Below are 22,473 nucleotides of genomic sequence, written 5' to 3'. Positions count from 1 at the left end.
TGTACTTCGTTAGGTCTAGCTAAATTAAGTGCATCGAAAACAGTGCGGAATGTCATGTCATGCGACGCCCGCCTCTTTCGCTGTTCCTGAGTTTTTTGTTTTTATTGAAACTGCCATTAATGTTTTTCCCCCAGCCGTTCAGACTCGGGTTCACAAAGGAGTTGCCTCCGCCGAATTCCGCTGTGTCTACTTAAACATTGTATTCTGAGACTTCTAACATTGCTTCAAAGGCCTTCAATTTGGTAGTTGCCACTTTGCAAAAATAACTGGCACAGGCAGCAGCGCCATCAGGCGATCAATGATTCCTTATAAAAATGGCGACGGATAATTCAATAAAAACGATAAATTAGAAGACAATAGTTGTTAAGCTATGGAAAATGCGAAAACATGGACACATCCCGCAATCGCTTATCTGTCAATGAGCTTCGTCGCTGAAATTTAATTGCGACAGAGACATAAAGCCCAGTGGCCTAAATATGTGGCAATCGTTCGAGACACCCACGGCGGCTTTGTCTTCAAAAGAATACAACGCGCTGATCAACCGCAACAGTCTGTTTTGTAACAGAGTTGGAAATATAGGCTAGTCCCAACTTTATGTTTTTTATTTGACCTGTGAAGTTGTTCTCCGTTTTCGACAAGACGCGCCTAGCTAATTAAATGCAAGTATTACAAATGAACCACTGTTACCTGATGGCGCACAAGTGCCCAAAAATGCGCATCATCGCACAAGTGATTCTCCTTCAGTCTCTCCGCGTAGTTTCTTGAACGTGTTTATTCATTGCGTCTGGTTCGAACGTTGTGGTCGGCTTAATGAAGAACGTAACCGTGCAGCTGCAGTGGTTTTATAGAAATTGAAGTATACCGCCGCATAGCAGTATTTTTGAAGTGGAGTAATCGATCCGATCCTTCCAATTACCGCCCGATCTCATTAACATCCATTCCATGCAAGCTACTGGAGCACATTTTATACTCACAGATTGCATCACACCTCGACAATAATTCTTTCTTTTATGAAAAACAGCACGGTTTCAGGTCAGGCTATTCATGTGAGTCCCAACTTTTCCAATTCACCACAGACCTTCACTTAAACCTAGATTCTTTATTTCAAACTGACGTTATCTACCTAGATTTTTCCAAAGCATTCGATCGCGTTCCGCATCGGCGTTTAATGGCAAAGCTCTCGTCCGTCCACATTGACCCTTTGACTTTATCATGGATTGATTGCTTTCTTCGCGACCGCCTACAATATACAGTTATTGGCAACCACAGTTCGGAAAATACTAAAGTTATCTCTGGTGTCCCTCAAGGATCGGTGCTGGGACCACTCCTTTTTCTTATATTCATCAACGATCTTCCTAATGACATTTCATCTTGTATCCGCCTCTTTGCCGACGATTGTGTCCTTTACCGTCGCATATCTACTAACGAAGATCAGTCTCTGCTTCAACGTGACTTAAATCTCATAGAAACTTGGTGTTCCACATGGTTAATGCAACTGAATATTTCTAAATGTAAGTTTATGCATGTATCAAGAAAGCACAATAACCTCAGCTATCCGTACTCATTAAATTCTATACCACTCTCCGAAGCAGAATCATACAGGTATCTTGGTATCATTATAAACAATAAACTAACCTGGTCTGAGCACATTGAAAACCTTTGTAAGGATGCTTCCAAGTTGCTTGGTTTCATCAGACGATCCCTCGCCTTTTCACCCCGTTCTATCCGCCAACTCGCCTACGAAACATTAATTCGTTCCAAACTCGAATATTCCTCAGCATCTGGAATCCCTATCAGACCTATCTAATCAATCAGCTCAAGCCATCCAAAATCGCGCGGCCCGTTTTATCACATCGCAGTATGACAAACGACATAGCGTAACTGTTATCAAATCATCCCTCTATCTTCAACCCATGGCACTTCGGCGTAAAATTTCACAGCTTTGTTTATTCCACAAATTATATTACAACTTTCCACAGCTAAGATCCTCTGTCCTCCACACGCCGCTTCGCACTTCACGCCGACTCTTTAACTCTTTAAGTTTACAACGCATACACGGCTCCACTAACTCTTTCAATAAATCTTTCCTACCCAGCGCTATTTCATTATGGAATGAAATTGTCACTGAAACAGAACCAAATAAATTCAGGCAATTAACAAACAGTACATTTCAAGTACTGAATGATTCTTCCGCGCTTCTTAGTGCGTGTCGTTTTTTCAGGTTGTTCTTGAGCAGCAGTGTCTTTTATGTTGATGTTTAACGTTGATGTTTTGTTTTTAGAATAGTTACAAGATGAACCCTGTACCATGTATTTCTGTTTCATATTATTGTATTATCGACCAATGTATTATGCCACGGTTGTTCCCCCCCTTATGTAATGCCCTAACAAAAGGGCCCTTAAGAGTAAATAAATGATGATGATGATGATATTTTGTTAAAAACTAGCCACAAAACAATCATGGAAAATTGTGGTTAAGGTCCAACGAATACTCGTAGGAATCTCCAATTTAGGTTCTCTTTAGGATGGTTATCAACCGAAACATATCGTTCCGTGACGACACTGGGATTTTTTTTTTTTTCGAAAAAAAAAAATCAGACCTACAGTCGAGCTTAATAGGCTCAAAGTCTGAGACGCCGCTGGGCGGCCTCAAAGGAAAAGCTGTAGAAAAGGTATTTAAGGCAGCACACGGACACTATGTCGACCAAACTGCCTTCTGAAGCGGCCACCGCGTCTACAGTTTATCTGTATAAAAGGAAAAAGAGACAGCAACATAAAAGTACTCCAAGACTGGTTTTACCGGAGACACGTTCTTCTTGCACTGGGCCAACTTTTAGACCTTTAGGGGCACCTGCCTATTTACGGTTGAAAAAAAAAAAATTCGATTGAGTGCCGTCTTGGAGGCTAGCTTATGCTTTATTGAAGTCATAAATTATTCTCCTAATGTAGGTCGGTAAACCGTGGTCGCGAGGTAAAAAACTTGCGGGTGCGCAGTTGTTCCTAGGTTAACATTAACCAGCCACACAATATGCGGAAGGTGTCAGTCTGTCAAAGCGCTTCAACTCTACGGCGAAGGTTCTTTTCTTGGAGTCGCTGACGACAGTGATGAGTGTATTTGCCGCCTTCTGTTTCTCGAGGAATAAAATAAGAGCACGAAAATTATAAGTGTAGGTATGTCAAAATCGAATTTCATTCCACCGCCCAGCGCTACGCTTAGCTTGTGTGATATAAATGCGCTGGATTATCTGTTAGGAAACAAAAATGGAATTAGGGATTGGACCATTGCTAAAGCACGTGCGCAGATCGAAAGAGTTCATGGCAATTTCAGTGCCGAGAAGGCTTTCCTATGCTCAAGCAGATAAGCGCACGGTGCCATCTCTTTGTGTCCAAGAATATTCGGATTGAGGTCAACGCAGTTGACTAGCAGCCTGCCTGATAGATGTGTCCCCACATGACTCATAACTGCCTGACCTAATTCCAAGTAGCCAGCATTGGTCATAAGAAATTCCGAAAAGCGAGACCATAGTTTTTTCAAACAAGGGCGGAGTACAGGCAGTACAGGCGCCTAGGAGCGCAATTGCCTATTCTTGTGCTGGTTATCTTCACTGGACCCGGGTGCCTCTGCCTTTCACAGTGCTGCAAACATTTTGTGAGATGAAGAATAGCCTGCCCTCAGCTGGGAGGGGGCACAAGGGAGGAAAAAACATGTTTCTGCAGTATTATCTAGAATGAAAAAAAAGATGACTTCCGGGGAAGGCTAGTAATGACGAATACAGTAATGTCCTACTGCCGCGACAAAGAAGTAAAAAGCTAGCGACCACGTGGGGACGAGCACGTGGTCTCTTCATTGCGTACAGATAACGGAGAAAAGTGTTAGCGAATACCAAAATCAAAGTTGTAATTTTATCATTTTCATGTATTTTCAGACGAATATAGCAGAATTGGCAACAAACTGATTGGCGTAAAGATGAATAAATATGGAATGGTCAGATGACACGGACCTAAGAAAAATTAAAGAAAACATTATTTTTAAAATGTCCCGCTTTGTCCTGCCTGCCTTTCAAAGACTAGTGGCCACCATTCAGACAGCGCAGAAAGAACCTTGATATAGTCTCCTTAATCACAAAATAAGCGCTCATTCAACTGAATTGTGGTGCAGCGGCTGTAAGCGCAGCGACACTATCTTTCTGAGCCTAGTTTCCCGAAAATAAAAGTACTGTGCGCGCAGAAATCCACGCACTGATTTTTTCCTCGACCCGCTGCAGACTAGGCAGTTGTACAACCAGGCATTTCTTACGTTCTGGGCGCAAGATTTATGAAAAATCCTGATCTCGTAAAACTTTTTCTTGGTATCCCTACCATTGCTTTTTCGGTGAGTCTTGTAGAAAAGGCGCACTATTCGGTTCATTTCACAGCACGCAAGCACAAGTTTTGCAGTTTGAATTTAAGTAAGTAGGAAAAGATTTTTTTTGCATTTTTCCTTATGTCATGGCCACGTAGCTGTGCTTTACATCGGGAAAGATTGCGCCTCTTAGTATGAAAGATTTGAGTAGTACGTAGGTGTAGTACGTGATTTTCAAGCCTTCTCTTGTAATTTTTTGTTCTGCTTGAAAATAGCCATACTCGTTACCATTAGGCTGAGTTGTGCTGGACATGTGGCGCTGAATTTGCTACAAACACCCCCCCCCCCCCCCCCCCAATATAATTCCACAGTTTAATTAAAAGTTAGGAAGCCCTAGACACAAGACGGCGCACAAGCGAGCCCCTTCTGCTTCGACGTCGCTGCTGCCGCGTCGTGGCAGGCGTTGCATGGGTCTACACTAAAGCAGTTCTTTACCGGCGCCCCTGCGTCGAGCATGCCCTGGATTTTCTAGGAATTTCTCATCTTGCCAGTCTCTCGCACGCGGTTTTCTTGGTGCCGGCTGTAATAACCCCCCCTTCCCATGTCGCATACACAAACTAACGGCCTCCCCCCCCAAAAAAAACAGTGCTCCGTCCCTTTCCCATTCTCCTAGCCAATCACTGTTGAAGGCTCGCGTGACGTCGAGCATGACGTCGTGACCCGCGCAGCAGCTCAAATTCTTATCTTCCGCATAGCTGCTATCCACCAGTCTGTTCTGTGCGTGTTCTGGACGAAGGCTGTATCGAGACCTGCGTGAAACCCGTGCTGAGACCGAGCGTCTACTCTACTGACCATGGCGACCCATTTCCGATCAGCGTTTTCGGTGAGTAGTTCTAGCTGTTTATATTTTTTTTTTTGTCTGTAGTACACACTTTCATTTTTCATACGCCTTGCCGTAGCCCTGCAACGCTGAAATATTCCAAAGGTTCATTCTCTCGTAAACAGCTGTTGGCGATAGAGGTTAAGCTTCGTCCTCTATTATTTCTATAAAATGTTCGACCACTACCAGGAGAAAATTCGTCTACCCTACCTCACCAACTGGACCGCAACGACATAAATTGTTATTGATTAGACTTTGTCCTCTAAAAGGGCGCAGCAAGTATCAACCTACTATTAGGCAGGCGTTTGAAAGAAATGCAGGGGTTCAGCTTGTCCTTTTAAAACATCATGCCGGGTATATAATTACTTAGGCTTGAAAATCTGATATTGTCGCGTGACGCATTTACATTATTTCCTAATTTCCCGCATGAGGTAAGGGGACAATATGTTTTACTGGATGACCCTCCAGCGGCAGAGACCGCATTATGTGTACGTGTGGGGCTTTTTCTAGCGTATGACGTCAGCGGTGTCGTCAGTTTCCAGCCAAATTAGCATCAGTCTTCGTTTAGAACGCGGGACCGAACAACGGGCGAATGGGTCCGCATGGGTTATTCACAGAATTTGTGGAAAGCTTCCAGATTAACCGACCGCTACCTAGTATGACCACTATCAGTGGCAAGATAGTCAAAAGGATGAAGCTGATTTCACGGTGGTGCAGATGTATTTGCCACTCAGGTATTTGACTGCTGCGGACATCAGTAAACGTCGTCTATTTAAACGAAGCTTCGCGCCAGGCTTGGTACCTTGCTATACAACTTGCGAATGCCTGCAAATGAGACTGGTACAGGTGAACGCCGAGTACGGGGTTTACAATATGTGATGGCAAGCTGGAACGACATTGCTTGTATTGGACTCTCTCCCCACTAAGAGTAGAGATTGTTAGGTAAGAGTGAATAATGGTGTAGCCTGTTTTGGGCTCTTTGGCACAAAAGTAACTATGGCCTCTATCCACGTGGTATTTAGCACCCTGTTCCCTGAGGAAAGTGGAAAAGGCTGTCTGAAGGAGTGTTATATACCGGCCTCTCATCAGCATGTCCAGCGGTCAGTGGTCGTTGCTGGCATTCTCTCTTACAGCATTCTTTTGAGCCTTACTTGGTCTTGATTATGCATCTGCTATCAATTTGTGCGTGTGTTTAAAAATTTTCTTTTTTTTCTTTTGCCTGAATAAAAGTCCTCATACTGTTACAACCATGTAATTACACATGAATGAGAATGTAATAGCGTCTCTCTCAGCCTGGGTTCCTTTGGCACGTTAACTCCAAATACAACAAATGATGCAAAAAGACATCATAAAAAGCTGGTTAAATCCTTGATGTTTAAATCCGTCTATCTTATAGGGCGTATTCTGGCAATGATGTTTCGGCAACAATCCCCCCCCCCCCCCCCCCCACGTGCTTTGTGGCTCGGTGGCGTGTAATCAGAGGGCAGAAGAAGCTAGCGAGGTGGCTCATTACCAATTCGAAGTAATTGTTCCTCACCATATTGTTGAAGCTTATCAAATCTCATAGCTTCTTCGTGTTAGGCATCCCAGGTTCGTCCCGCCTCCACAATAGCGACTGTGAAGTCATGGTTTAATTTTTCTTTTTCATTCTCACAATTCTATATTCTGCCGACAGTAAGAAATTCTAATCGGGCTTAGAATTTAACAAGAAGTATTTTGGTTGTGTGCGCTCGCGGAAAATTTTATTGGGGTGGTATTAAGGGGGGGGGGGGGGGGGGACGGGGCTGTGTTTGTTATAGTTTCAAGGGCAGAGCAGGTTATAGCACGACTCTGAAATATTAATCCTTGAATTCTTTTAGAGCCCTGCGCAACTGCGTCCATCGTTGTCCGAGTAGCCTGTGCAAACCCTTCTGTTGTTCGCCTGTATTGGAAGGCGACCAGTTTGACCAGGAATTCAGTTCATGAATATTTGTTCGTTAAACAAATGTCACTGCGCCGTCTTTAAGCATGTTTAACATTCATGTACTAAGAAAAGAGAACGCCGACCAATGGTTGTTGTTAATATTATTACAACAACCATTGGTCGGCGTTCTCAACAATTAGGGGGACGCTCGAGATTTGCCCAATGAGAAGGCCCGAATAGTCTTTAAAGAAACGTTTTCATTTGGACAAAGAGTTTGATATATTTTCTTTTATTTGGTTTTGTGAAAAAGGAGACGCAGTAGCAGTCTCACTTCTCAGTGGACGCATAAACTTATCTTGGGGTGCATCTCTGTAGGCTCGAATTCCATATGGAGCCTCCAACATGACCAGAAGATGGATGCTAAATGCTATGACACCACACTGAGTACCACAAAAATGGGTTGCGCCACAAATTTATTACCATGTCCTGTGTTTGTCTTCCCTGGTACCGACTTTCCCAATTTCGTTTGCAAAAGACGATGCCTGGCATTGCCTCGAGCTGCAATGCCGTATATTCTCACGGAAATGTAAATGCTCAGAATCAGCAGTCGCAAGGAGTTGCTGATCTTCTCTCTCTTCGCATCTCGTCTTCTTTTACCCTGCTTATCTCTTCGTCTTCCGAATCTTCTTGTTCCATTAGACAGATTTCTTCTCTATCCTCCCTCTTGCCTTCTTAAGGTGGAACACAGCTTTCTTCTTCCCTTCTTCTGTGACTCGAAGCAGCTGGTTATGGTTAAGGCGCACGCGCAGTAGTGACTAATCGCGTACTTGAAGTGCACCGTTTACTAGCCTATACTCGGGGACACTTTTTCTTAGCAATGGAGCCAAAGCTACGAAGCCGAAAAGCATTATCTTCCTGCGCAGCTGAATATAGTCCCTAGTTACATGAGCAGTTTCTGCAAAAACAAATTGTAATCATAGCGCTAGTTTTTTTACAGTATATTTTGTTATCACGGAACCAAGTTTTCGAAATGAAGCTTTTATGCCTACGACACTTTTCTTGGCTCCACTGGGTTGTCTCGTGTGATGTCTGTCGCGGGGTTTCGAGACGCCCGACTTTGCAGACAAGATGGCGACTGCCGCCTGTTCGGGTCGTTCCGGATAGTTCCGGCATGGTGGCTAGAACACCATAGTTCCGGTATAGTGGCATAGTTCCGGTTCGCCCACTCCGCAACGGTTGGAAGCGTTTTCACCAGACAAGATTCGAGTCAAGTTCAAGAGACGCTAGCTGTCGAAGCAAACGAAGGAAATACTCTGTAACGGCTATGCAGACGGAAAGCCGCATGGCCGAACTACATGGCGGAGTGACACGTTTAAAGACGCCCCGCCTCCCTACCTTTGCGCCCACTGCCAAGAAAAAGTGTCCCCGAGTATAGTGTAGATTTTGGTATAACAAAGGAAACTGTCGGAGCGGTTTCGAGCCGAGTGTTTCTCTTGCTTAACGGGTACCGAAATATAAACTATCGCCGCAGCCAAGCGCCCGCATGCTTGACTTTCACACACTCTCTTTTTCTGTCGTGCTGTGCATCGAAATTGTCGCATTGAGCGACACGAATCCATGCATAAATTAACAAATCACTATCGCATTGCCCTCCTAAGATGTTAAGTGTAACATACGACCAGGCATTTTACTCGTGAAATAATTCATTAAACATAAATGTCGCTCCATCGGCTGTAGTGACGCTTTAGAGGCTCTAAAAGACACTTAGGACTTCTTATCTGTAGCAAGGCAAAACCCCTTTTTTAGATATTGCATTATTTTATTATTTTTCCTTTTATGTTTTCATACCTTCGTTAGGATGTTTTACTATACGGCCGATTCTGGAATACGCAAACGTAATCTTATTTCCCCGCACAAAAGGGAACATGTGCACGCTCGAAATGGTGCCGAGGAAAGGTGTTCATTTTCTTTACAAGAGTACCGATTAACGTACTGAACATTTACTTTCTTGCCTTCATACTCTGGCTAGTCGAGAAAAATTCCAGCGCTTACAGTTCCGTTTCAACTACTCCGCGCTTCATTTCAGCTGAACTGTTCAGATTTTATTACACTTAAATCTACTCGACAGATTCATCCAAGTAGATTGCAATTTTCCTGAACGAGAATTGAACGAATTGCGACATTTTATTACTGTATAGTCATCGCTTGACTAATTTGTTGGACTTGTCGAAACATTATTCTTTGTTTTTTGTTATTTTTGACAATGTCCGCTTCTAATGTTAAGTGTACACTTTTCTTTTTTTTCAATGTATTCCAATTCAGTGCACTGCCTATTCCTGTAATGTACCAATAAGGTTGTACGTATGTTATAATAAATAAATAAACAAATAAATAAATAAATGTTTTTAGTATATCCCTTGCTTAGTAATATGGCTACAGGATCGGATTCTGGACTTCTAGATTGACCAATGACCTTTCTGGGTTCGCTATGGCTTTTGGCTGTTCATTACCCAGTGTTTAGTCACTTCAGCAAATGTGACCAATGTTGGTTTGTTCTCGTGCATATTTTCTCCGGCGCAGTCTTTCTGAATTTGGGTATTCGGCACGGCTATTCTACCAACAGACCTGGATGCACCTCGTTTGATATTAGTGAATAAAAATCTTGAGGGAATTCAGAGTAGATTACATTTGCAAGCAACCATTTTCGTTTGGCTCTTGGAACTTCTGCGTTGCTTACGTCATAATGGAGCTGCTTTGTCAACCAGTCGTTCAGTATTTAGTACAGTGTTTACTTGCTAACAATGAAACATTTACCTTGGTGCATTAATGTGAGAACGGTGCCGGGCTGGGCAACCCTTTGAGCTTATCCCGCCTTGCCGGCTCATCATGGCGATAATTTAGTAGGGCTGTTCTCGAGATTGGAGCGGCGGGCTTTTGGCGAGCTGGAGCCATGCAATGCTCAACTGTCAATTAAGTCCCGTCCGAAAGTTTTGCTTGTAGTTTGTTTGCCGAAACCTTCTTTTTAGTTCAATTTGCTCCAGATTAACACTTTCATTGGTCCCTTTTTTAAGGCCTTGCGAAAGGACGTGGATCTCCGGGCGCGGGCTGAGGGCATCAACTGGATAATTGATGTCCACAACGACATGGACATCGATCCAGATACGCTGTTCCGGGCTGTAACCCTCATGGATCAGTACTTGCAGGTTAGAAAAAGCTCATATTTCTTCTTTGCTCTGCTTTATAACGAAGGATCGCGCTTAAAGAAAACGTGTAGTGTTTTGTAAAATTGAACGCGAGGTGTAAGATGATCAGATTCTCAATTAAGAAAAAAAAATAGAAAAGCAATCGTGTACTAATTTTTATAACGTTATTACGTTTCTTAATTTGACCAATTATTCTGGATACCTGCATCGTTTTTGTATAGCAATTGATTTTCCCAAATGTAGCCTCTATAATTAGTGGGCTTCTCATGCGAGTCCTAAATAAAACAGTTAACGAAATTTCACTTTTACTCCTGCATAATTAAGAAATAAAATATTTGAAAATTCGAGAAACTAGTGCATGATGTATTCTTGTTTAGTTTTTTATCAATGATGTTCCGCCCTTGCGTGTCAATAAGATAATGACCTATGAAGACAGATAACAGTAGCTCTAATGTTGCCTCTCTTATGTCTTCCTTCAGTCCTGCGTTTGTAGGTTTAGCTAATCAGCTTCGGTTATCATGACCTTCAGGCATTATGCAAGACTCCCAATTTTCACTCCAGCGTTCAACATTTGAATTCCTTAAAACACCATTAGGAAAAGAAAAAAAAGACTACCTCCATTATGGTGCGCCCATTCTTTTTTAGATACATTTCGACCGCTAATATTTTACTTTTCGTTTTGCTCACGGCTAGCGCTAGTACTGAGGATGAATAAGATGAGTATATTCTGCCATCTTAAGTTCGTTGAATTAATTTATTTGCTTCATAACGGCCGTCGTAATACTTACTTTGTTATTTTATACTTCGGAAGTTTAAAAAGCAACTTGAATGATATAATTCGCTATGCCCGTCATGATTCGTTAGCAGCCATGTATGTGTGATACTGGTACTACTTAATTGCTTCTTCTGGGTTTAAACCAAACAACTGGTGACTGCAGTGACCACGCATGCTTCAGCTTCACTTCGAAATATTTAATAAGATGAATGGATTATTACATATTTATCGTTGAAATCTGTCACGGAAGAATCAATGTGCGTGTGCAAGCTTTGCATAGGAATGTTACTGAAGACTATGTAATGAATTTCTTGTGTGTCCGCCTCTCTTATTTTTTTCTTTTGCAGGCAAGTATCGTCGACCAACGCACGATGCAGCTACTGTCGGCCGCAGCGCTGTATGTGGCGGCGAGTCATATAGAAATCGAGAGCCCGGAGTGGAGGCACTGGTTCTTCGCAGTCATTACCAGGAATGGAGCCATCACGGAGGCAGCAATATTACGGATGGAAAAGGAGATTCTCGCAGTTGTCTCAAGGAGTTTGGCCTTGCAGGGACCCCTGCAGACCCTTCGTTTTGACTGTAGAGATGTTGAGGTTCGTGCATTGCTTGCTTGCGGTTCCGTAACTACCAAAATCAGGACAATGTGGAAGGTTGTATAATAATATCCGGCAATAAGATTATAGATAGTAGCATTGAACAGCGTACAGCGGTGTTATCGTTTGATTTTCGCCTGCTTTAAACCAGTTTTGCTGTATGTTGTGTAGGAGAGTCTCTGTCGTACTGATTAGTTGCGATAAGCAATTGTTTAATGCGAACAGGTAGAACACACACTCTATCATGCTGTCTCAATATCAACACGGTATCAGTGCAGTTAAGCTATTTGATTAGCAGTAAAATGTTTTTATTGTCGACAAGCATTCATAGGCATGTTTAGACGAATAGGCTTCTAAATGCAAATATGCATGGATGGTGGCATGACAGATAGAAGTGCATTCTGATCTACTGGGTGTGACATAGTTCAGTCCAGAAAAGCTTTCCACCCAAAGTCATTACGTATACAGCTTTTCTGCGCGTAGACTTGACAGGCCACAAATCGTCGTGATGACTTGCAGAAGCTCACATTACTCTGCTGGAATGTCTGCTCAACGCGACACTGTGTCTGTCATTTTTTTAACATGAAAAATTTAACAACTTCGTACCATAGTTCTCGTTAAAACTCAAGCTGATGTCCCTTTCTGCGTGTGTTGATGCCTGTGTATTCTTACATAAGATAGCTTTGCTAATCTGAAATTTAAATCTCTTCCGCCACTACATTGTAACATTAGCCCTCTACACTGAAAAGGACTGTTGGTGTCGATAAGCAGTAAATGTCAGTGGGACATAGGCATTGAGGTCCGCATAAAAAATGGTTTAGGGTGTTCCATTTTATCGGCGAAATCGGGCGGGAGCGGCGAAACGAGTACTGCACTTATCGTCATTTTCTAGCTAGTAAAATTTTGTTTTTTAAAAAGATTAACTAAGTCTTGTTTCAGGTTTTTATTATAGTCGTTTTATGCACTTGGCGCGAATTAAATTATGTACACGGCGAGTTCTAAGCAATTTTAGCCGGGAAGCTTGGAATGCCAGATTGAATACGTAGAAACTAGTCTTGCAATTCAATCTCCCTTTTAGGCAAGTTTATTTTTATTGTGTGAGATGCAGACTTTCTTGGCGGCTAAATATATGTAGCCTTTAGTTCAACGTAATACATTTTATCTGTCTAGAATATGAGTTGTCCGTTATTTCTTGTTAATTGGAAGGGTCGATTTTCCCCAAACAAATCAACTTCTCTCTGCCACATGTTATTGATCTCATATTTAATCATTGTGGTTTACTTTCCAGTAACTTGACAGTTTTTTTTTCCTTGGCGACTGAGCATTAGGAAGTTTTACTGCCTTTCACCCTTGACAGCTTAGCCATTCACTACGTTAGTTCAGAACTGATTTAACATTTCTTTCTTGTCGTGCATTCGACGTAAGGTTCTGTCTCGCAAACAACTCCAGAGCCATGGTAGCGATTTAAAAGCAGCAATTTTATCGCAGAATCATTTTCTAAGTGTCCAGCCTCTTCTCCTCTATACAGGCGACCCGAGAGGAAGAGTTTGCAGCCAGGTACATCCTGGAGCTTTGCCTCGTGGACTACGTCATGGCTTCCGTTAGCCCCTCGGCGCAGGCAGCTGCAGCCGTGTACTGCGCACTTCAGCTTTCCGGAAGGCCAAAAAACTGGTAAGCACCTCCTTCCTATACATTGAGATTAACTGCTGGCCTTTGTGTTCATAGTGCTTTTAAACAAAAGGGACGCCTGGCACTGGTACCATGCTTGAATATCGTTGAAAGCAAGGCAGAATGTGAAGATATCCTTGCTGCTTATTTATGAGGATTGTTATTCCGTTTCCGGTGTTCTCGCGATGATCTGCACCTTCAGAAAAAAAAAAAAAAAACATCTGTTCTCGTGCTGTGAGTCTTGAGTGGCTGCTTAATGGTGACGCGTCGACAATGGACGGCATGTCTGCCAGGTGCTGGCTTCAATCGTATTGACTGGAGTGATATTAGAGGGTTTTGCTCTTCCTGAAGGTGACGTAGAGGGGCTTATGCATACGTATGTATCATAATATAGATACGTTACGGTTTTTCTGTGAAAAGTAGAATATTTCATTCGTCCAGTAACTACACATTATCAAAAGTGCACGTGTTGTCGCCCCTTTCGTTAACTCCTAAAAACAAAAAAGGCGCAGCCCGGATGAAACAGTCACTTTCGATGCCATTTTCGATATGATATGGATGCGCCCAATATTCTGAGTAAAATTGATTGCGAAACGTGTGTACCAATTTACTGGTTTAAGTGATCTGTGGGGTCCCGTGAACCGTATTGATTCCTTTCATATAGGAGATGGCTCAGATTCATTCTAAAGGTGACGTAGCTGGGCTTGTGTGGATACGTTGTAAATAGGGGAATTTTACAGGGGCGTGAAAGGTAGCAATATTTATACATCCGGTATTAGACATTCTCCGTACCAGCGCGTGTTGTCGTGTATTTTAGAAGCTGCTAAAGAAAGGGGAGCCTCGATGTCGATGCCAATTTCAATATGATAGAGGTATTGATGTTGAGAATTTTTATTTTCTTGCAGAGAGATTGCAGTAGATAAAAGCCTGAGGAGGTGCAGTGGTTGTGAGTGCTAATAAGTTTCTTTCTTTCTCGCAGCCCTAAACGGGAGGCACCCTACTATAGCTGTAGCAGGAAGGAATTCCTGCGGCCACTGGTGCAGCGGATGGCGGGTCTCTTCTTGGATGCACCTGGAGTCAGGAACTTTGTACGTCTTTGGTTTTTCATCAATTATAATTTCAGAAAAATAGTGTTGTCATGTTCATTAGCCATTAGATTAGTAGAGGTACGGAGTGCGTTCAAATGTGATGTACGCAAATGAAATACATTGCAGGAAATTACAATTTCGAACCGCGCCAGTAATACATTATCGATTAAAAGCACCTTGTTCAGTCAGATATTCAATTTCGTTTGCTTTTGTAATGCACACGGTTCAGTTTGTTATGTCCCTGGGAATTATCCTACCATTGTCCACGCACTGAAATTGCCTCAGCAGTGTTCCTACATATGCTGGAAAGTTTTTGTAAATCAAGAAAAAAAAAACGTCTCATACTTTGTTCTTTTGCAGGCTCCGTACAAGAAATACAAGTCGGAGCGATATCACTCCGTCGCGTGCCTGTCGGAAGCCAAGACATGGAAGCTTCGCCTGATGGAAGAAGGAATCTTGACCTTCAGGGGGCAGTAGTCCTTCCCCCAATCTTCACCTTTTGAAGCCTCCTTCGTGTAATTTGAGCGACTATATTTTGGTCCTTACCTTAGGATTCAATTTTACCAGTTAATAAACTGCGTCATTCCGGGTACCAAATTGTCGTCTTTATTTACACAACAGCTTATTTGATGAAGCTCTGTTGGCCTTAATCTCTCACATGTGACTTGCCTGTGTCAAAGCAAGAAGGTTTGAATGTTCTGCTATTGATGCATGTGTTCTGCGAGGATACTATTTAGAGTTTCCATATTACGCACTGCTCTCAGCGCTGCTCTTCCACGGACCTTTAGCGGAGTTTAAGCGGACCTCTGAATCCATGATTCTAAGGGTGCACAAAAAATTCCGAGAGCACTGTAGAATCTACACTGCAGAAATGTGAAAGCCTAAGCATTGCTGGTGCATACGCTGCATCCCATTTTCTCTCATTATCATCATCAACAAAATGCACCATCATTTTCATTGCTATAATGTCATCATTGTCATTAGGGCTCTCAAAGCGGCACAAGATAGCACAAGTTCATACTATGTTCTACTAACAGGCTTATAACAAAAAAAATTAAAGCTCGCCGGACCGCTGAGTTGACCTAGTTCTGGTCGTCGGTGGGGCGAGATCGTAGCGCCGTGCATGGCGTATCACCTTACTCGGCCGAACCAGACTGACACGTGATGGCTCCGTAATTGCGAAATAAAGCCAGTCTAATAGCACTGGTAAAGAAAGGCCGCGGTAAAAATGTTGCATAATAACTGCAAATGGAAGTGTCTTTTTTGTTTTTGCAGTGAGCATCTGCTCTTTTTACCAACTGCAAGTGCTATCCCATATAAGCTCCTAATATAATCTACCCAATATAAGTTCCCGCTGCATGCCGTAACCACTCCGTTTTTTTTTTAGACTGTAAAGTTGCGCCAAATGAACTCATGCTGCCACCCGCATACACTCCGTATCTTTTTTAGAGGAGGGGGGAAGGATACTTCCCCAAATTTTTCGTTCAAGACTGAACTTAGAGGACAAGCCATTTACTCCAGTTTGGGTGGATTCGTATTTAGTATGTATAGTCGTCGAAATCGTTCACAATATTCTCGTGTTGCTGTAAAAACGCCCCTGCAAAAAAGAAGAAAAAAAGGGCCCCGGAGAAATGTTCCCTAAAAACATTTCGCCGGAAAAAATGTCCCCAGACGGGTGAAGTCAAATGTATCGCAACATCAATATTTCGCTTGACTTGGAGCTCGGCTTCTGAAGGATGAATTGCTTCGAGAAAAAAGGTTCTTGGTATAGGCTAACGTAGTATGAAAAATAGCCGCTTTTACACGATGGGTTAGCAAGAGGATGCTCACGATATCGCGCCCCCTGCTTGCTTATTTGACCTTGCATCTCCTTTTTATTATTTTAGCATCAACCTGATTCGATATTTTTTGTTTGCTTTTCGACGTGTTTTCTCGTTCACCTGCTGTAGCTCCTCAATGTGCTATAAAGATATAGACTGGGATTCTACATGGCGAGTTGCAAGTTGTCTTATTTGCGCGCTGACCACCGGATTCGGCGGCGGACGCTGGGAATGGTGCTTCAGGGTGGCCATCCTAATTTTCCTATCTCCATCACCACTAACGATGCAGACCGTGGCCACCGTCACTGAAAAGTCTTGGAGTGTGCTTCAGCAACGCTTTCTCTTGTTATCTACTACTCAAGGCTACTAATCAGGCATCCAGAGGGCCCAGCCCTTATAGAATGCCTACAGCTATTATCAAAGTCAGCAAAGAATGTATTAAACTATTCATTTTTTGCCAAATGAGTTTTAGAAGGTTCTATTCTCCGGAACAATTTCTCCTTGGGGACCTTTTCTCCTATGAGCCGCTTCCTCAGCGGCCTTTTCTTCAGGGGACCTTTTTCCAAGGTCGAATCTTTCGGGGACGTTTTTGCCTGCACCACAATCTCCCTACATCAAATCCTTATACAACAGTGTCTGAAATTTCAAAAAATATGCTTTGAAACTTGAAAAATGCGTAAAAATGTCGTACAGTTATGTCATCTATCGCAAATTTTAAAACTTGATGGCCCCGCCTTTTAGAGAACGGATCCGCGAGCCATAGTCTCGCCCGACGTGTGACAAATCCACTCTGTCCTAAAAACATGCGTTTGTACCGCATAAACGAAAAACGCTTAGCAAAGAAACAACACCGGGAGTCACTGCGCTGCAAACATACGGTCAAGGCTCGCTACAATGCAATTCGAAGACTAAAACAAAACTGGGGTAACGTTTTCAATGCGGCAAGAAGAAATACTCTGGCGCGAATACAGCAATGCGATACGGCCTAAGCATTAACGGCAATACAAGAAACATTGCTGCTCGCGTGGGAGCCACTCACGCAGATACGTCGACGCCATATCTGTAGGCACCGCGGACCCATCTTCGTCCCGGGGAGGCCACATCTCTCTGGCCCACAGCTTCCGCCGGCCGCGCTATTCCGCCGAGCCACTTCCCTCGGCCAAAAGTGCTGATCCGCCCTGATCCTTGCTTCCGACGCCCTTATCTATCTTCGTTCTGCGCCGATAACATCGGGCACAACATGTCTCGCTCATGCGCACCCGTGCTGCCCGGGCAAGCACAATACAAACAGAAAAAAGCGCGCGCGGTTTAAAACACTAAGAGGGGCCACGGGCCCCCTCCAACTCCAGTTCAAAGATTGCTCATCTTGACTTAACGAGCAAAAACTACACTGGCCACAGTGATGAGTTTGATAATGGCGGTTCAAGATGGCGCAGCCCTGATGAGCAGCTCTTTTCCGACTCAGATTTACCCTCATGCTACACAGTTGCTCTCGGTCTTTCCTATCTTTAGCAAACCTAAATGATTTGCAGTACTACAAAACACTTACAGCTATCAAAAACTTCGAAGCAAAGCCTAGAGTTGCCGGTGGTGCCAGCGGTCGGCGGCCGGTAAGCGGATCGCAACTGCCAGCTTACTACTCTTTCTGCCTGCCGCTCATTAATAGACGGCATTTAGAACATGCTACGTGTATATCCCATTCCAAAGGAGTTGCTATATATTGTAGCAATGCGAAATACCTTTTTTTTTTCAGCAATATGAGCGCTATTACCAACGAAATATAGGTCGAAACTGCACGCTACCCAGCAACACCGCCACAAACGAAACCGCAGAAACGATTCGGAAGCCGAGATTTACACGACAAAGCTAAGCCATGATGCGATGTCCGCCGTCGTTTAACCCCCAAAATTCTGAACTTGATAGTATAACGCCAACATTTTCTTCTCATATTATATGAGCTGTATTAGCAAATTTCTATAAAAGAGCGTGATATATAGTCCGACAGTGGTACTGCTCTCTTATTACAAAATATTGAAAATTCAGGCGGCACTGGTCTTCACAAAATTTATGTCACTTGATTCGTTGACTTGAACATAAATGTAACGTTTGCATTGCCCTCTATGCATAAAGATTAAACATCATTTCAGTAAATTTGGCAAGTATTTCCATTTCACAGTTTTAAAACGGCCGCATGTGACGCCACAACTTGCTCATTTCGATGGATGATTTTAAACACTATCCCAATTTTGTGCTCTTGTGAATGATAATTTGTGTCTTTATAGTATTCTAGCTCACTATACTTTATAGTAAGTTTTATCATGGGCGCTGCCAATTTGTGTAGGTGGCGCCATCTATCGGCTGAGCTGAGAAAGACCACAATGCTAGTATGTGCGGTCGCATCCGCGGAACAGGAGGTGAGTCGCGGAAATCGGCATCTTGGAGCTTTTGCATCCAAATTTGTGCGTTAGGAACGTGTCTCTCTGAAAGAAAGAGGCTTTTCAGCGGCTGTCAAGTCAGTTGGTCAGAAATGGCTGGAAGTTTACTCACCTGATCGGGTCGGCCGAGGGCTGCAAGTTCTGATTGCAATTATTAAGTGTAAATTTTATATGATTCAGAGAGGCGGTGGAGCACTACTGGCCGCAAGGGGGGTAAAACAAGCGATGCAAGATAACTTTCGTCCTACTTTTATTGTTGAATGATTTCTAGAGACGGGCTACCGTAACAGTTTGAGCAGTGAAAGCAAGAGAATGTTGCGGGTTCATAAGTTTTAGGAGCAATGTTAATTGCGCTAATTTTGCTGTGCCCACTGGTCATCCATATACTTTGTTTACTGCTTAAGCGGCTACTGCGTCGAGTTCTTAGACCTAAGTTGGGGTTATATGCATAAGGATCCATTATCCATTTCGGGTTCATTGTATCCTACCCTAGGTCACTGTTGGGAGAAAAAGGCGCGGCTTTCAGTCGTCAGTGTAGCATTTTTTTGGCGATCTGATGTCAGCATTGCCTGCATGACTAAGGCACCGGATTGTCGGTGCGTGCGGCGAGGAGCGATGTCTTGTTAACGGCGAGATGTGCTCTTCTGCTGGTATTTCTGTCTGTGGCCGCTACTCCTGCTTCATTAAATTTCTACCATCATCCACACATCCGGCGAGATGAAAAAAAAAATGGGCTCTTGATATTTATAGAATAGTTACTTTGTGGAATAACTTCCCATAATGACGTAAGCGTATGTTGCTTTTATGATGAATTATTTTCGCTTATGAAAAATCATTTTATAGCTCGGTTATCGTAGCAAAACGTGCATATTTTATGTAATGGCTGTTGTTCTCGTGAACACATTCACATTTATTATCGCCAGTAAAAGCTTGCGGGGCGCTGAGTTTAAGAAAAAAAAATTGTTCCAGCCCTGTTTCACTAAATAATAAGCTGACAGTTAATTTATTAAGCCTCGTTGATTCCAAGCAAGACATGCATCTTTTTTTCAGTCCTGCGTAAATGTTAGGTGACTGTGCCGAAATAGATTTTCTTTTCAAGCAGCATCTGGTAAATTTGTGCAGCAAAGATATCATCCGCTTATTCGAACAGTTGCTTGCTGCGCGAGTATTCAGTTTTTCCTGCCCCCTTCTCTTCAAATCCAGCGTTAGGAAATCGCAAGAAAAGCGGCCAAGACGGAATATTTTCAGTTGATTCTTGAAATTGAGAAGCCGCTCGTCTTCACCCGATTGAAGGAGTTGCAACTTAAACAGCGTACAGCGGCACGAACGCATACTAATGCTGATAACCTTTTTTTGTTTCTTCTGTTAATCGTCGGTTTTCGGTATGGTCTTGTTCATTCGAAGAACAAAGTAAAGAGAAGAATTCTGCTAGACGCGGCACTTGTTAGTAGCCGAGCTGCGGCCGGCGGAAATGAACCGAACAGTGAGGGAAGGCGCGAAGTGAGCGTACAGATGAAAGGACGGGAATAGGGCATGTAAAAAACGCACAAAAAAAAAAAAAACTGTAAAGATAGCGCACCGCTCCCCTTAACTGATCAGCTTAGACGCTTATCGGCTATTCCAGACGCTTTGTGCGTAGGATGCCCTGTCGCTCGTCGCTCCCGCTGTTATCACCGCGTGTCCACACATCAGAGAGGAGGAGTGACGCTGCGCGCTACTGTTCGAGGGGCTAATTTCCTCCTCGCAACAAAGACTGCCTATGTAACGGCTGCGGCCAGTGCCAACGCACTTTCGAACGTTGCTTTTGGCATAGTGCATGCGCATGCTGCTGTTGGCCCGAGCGTCCACAAGCGGTGTAAGTGTGCTTCCTCGTGTTAATATATCCACGTTTGCTTCGTTTCTGGCATAAAAGGGGGGGGGGGGGGGTGAAATGAAATAATACTCGTTAATCTTGGTTCATGTTTGAAATCTCCGGGCCAGCTCCTGATATCCGTACTGTGAAACAGAACTTGTTAACCATGCAAGCTTATTCAGGTCCTTATGCTGCCTAGAATAATGGTTTGTACGCCTTAACTAAGCGCTGTTTATCGTGTCCACCCTCTGTACACCTTGCCAAACGCGGTCTAGCTGTGACAGTCGTAGGGTGACCGCGTCCTTGCTTTGCTGTTGAACTAGCTTGTCTTGATCGCAGGGGCTGGACTGTCTGCGTGCTCATCGCAGCGCTTAATAATAATAATAATAATAATAATAATAATAATAATTGGTTCACAGGAAGGGAAAGGCGCAGTATCTGTCACACGTGAGTCTGTGGACACCTGAACAGCGCCGTGAGAGAAGGAGGGAAGGTAGGAAGGTGGGAGGTAAAGTGGAAAGAGAGAAAGAGGAGCCGTAGTGGAGGGCTACGGAGTAATTTCGACCACCTGGGGATCTTTAACGTGCGCTGACATCGCACAGCACACGGACGCCTCTTCGTTTTGCCTCCATCGAAACGCAGCCGGCTAGGTTGGGTTCGAACCCGGGTATTCCGGACAGTAGTCGGGCGTCTTACCACTGTACCACCCCGGCGGGGCTCGCAGCGCTTGCAGGTAGCAAATTTCAGTTTAGGTGCTCGCTAGCCCCTTCGTACAGTCGTTCGACTGCACGACTCAGATGAATACCTAACAACGGGAATAGCATATACACTCAGTCTGAGTTTCTTTTTCTTGTTTTCCAGGAATGGAATCAGGAGCCATGGATCACACTCACAGTAATACGGTGAGTATTGTTATTGCACTTGATCTGCAGTTGCACGACGTAATTGTATTAGGAAGACGAGCACATTTGCGAACAGTCCCTGACTTGAGCTTTGTTTTATTGTATTTTTTGTCGAATGAAAGTGGTTGTGTAGTTTTCATGGAAATCGTTGCAGCGATGGATCAGTGGTTCGTTCCGCCATTGGACAACCATATTCCGGCCTCTTGCGGCAGAGTTCATTTGGACTTTCTTTTGACTTCATTGGTCCTTGGCCTCTTTCCCAAACATTTCACCCCAGAAGAGCCGACCACCAGATCGGGGAAATCTCATACCCATTGGAAACTGCTCAGTAACCGGCGGCGCACCGGCAATCGAACCTGGTGCATCCCGTAGAGATACTGTCAATAATCCATTCCCCTCTTAAAGAGAACAGAAAGGAAGCTTGCACTTGCAACAGAGGTATTTGCTTATTGCGTGGCATCCTGTACTTCAGGTGCTACAAACCGAGCCGGGGCGAGTTGACTTCACCGGCCCCATTGTTTCCACGTTGTATCCGGCTTGCTTTGCACATCTGTTACTTATATCTACCTTGTTAGCAAACGGCATGAATGCTATCAGCTGAACCAAATATCTCTGCGCTAAATCCTTTACATCGATAACGAGTAGCACCTTTCGCCTTTTAGATGACAAATCGGTAGCCTACCTTATGGCAATTTACGATCGCCAAGAGGCATTTTAGCAAAACAAAATGGCTTTATATCACCTGGGGACGTCATCATTAGCATCGCGGTGTTGATGCATAAGATTTTCGACATTAACTGATTTCTTTTTGCAATTGTTTCATGCTCGTTCTAAACAGATACAAAAGCGTCCAAAAAAGAAAAAAGCCGTCGTAATCTGTGTGGAACCATATTGCAGCACGTACAATGCTGTACGACTCGGGAGGCGCATCACAACAGTGCCACTATCTTTCTTCACTACGGAGGCCAGGTGTGAATCAACCGGTATTTTTGGACTTCCTCGAAATCGACGAA

General features: G+C 43.6%; 2 protein-coding genes across 2 annotated transcripts in view; one reads left to right on the top strand and one right to left on the bottom strand.

Annotated features, from left to right (window-relative positions):
* LOC146179319 (G2/mitotic-specific cyclin-B2-like) overlaps window positions 1-17,387 on the bottom strand; it is a 234,298-nt gene extending 216,911 nt beyond the window's left edge. The window contains exon 1 of the mRNA XM_084579872.1: window positions 17,311-17,387. Coding sequence (XP_084435998.1) covers window positions 17,311-17,352 — 42 coding nt within the window. The 5' untranslated portion in view covers window positions 17,353-17,387. The remainder of the gene's footprint in view (window positions 1-17,310) is intronic.
* On the top strand, window positions 5,195-15,039 carry LOC146179320 (G2/mitotic-specific cyclin-B2-like). The gene is made up of 6 exons (XM_084579597.1): window positions 5,195-5,224; window positions 10,196-10,327; window positions 11,450-11,695; window positions 13,224-13,366; window positions 14,343-14,451; window positions 14,812-15,039. The coding sequence occupies exons 1-6, from the start codon at window positions 5,195-5,197 to the stop codon at window positions 14,926-14,928; spliced, it is 777 nt and encodes a 258-aa protein (XP_084435723.1). The 3' UTR covers window positions 14,929-15,039.
* Window positions 17,388-22,473: the final 5,086 nt, after the last annotated feature.

Source organism: Amblyomma maculatum, chromosome 9 (genome assembly GCF_055883805.1).
Source record: "Amblyomma maculatum isolate TAMU_Amacu chromosome 9, ASM5588380v1, whole genome shotgun sequence".
In the NCBI taxonomy this organism is placed as follows: domain Eukaryota; kingdom Metazoa; phylum Arthropoda; class Arachnida; order Ixodida; family Ixodidae; genus Amblyomma; species Amblyomma maculatum.
Note: the sequence above shows the minus strand (reverse complement) of the source record. Positions and strands in the feature narration are given on the sequence as shown.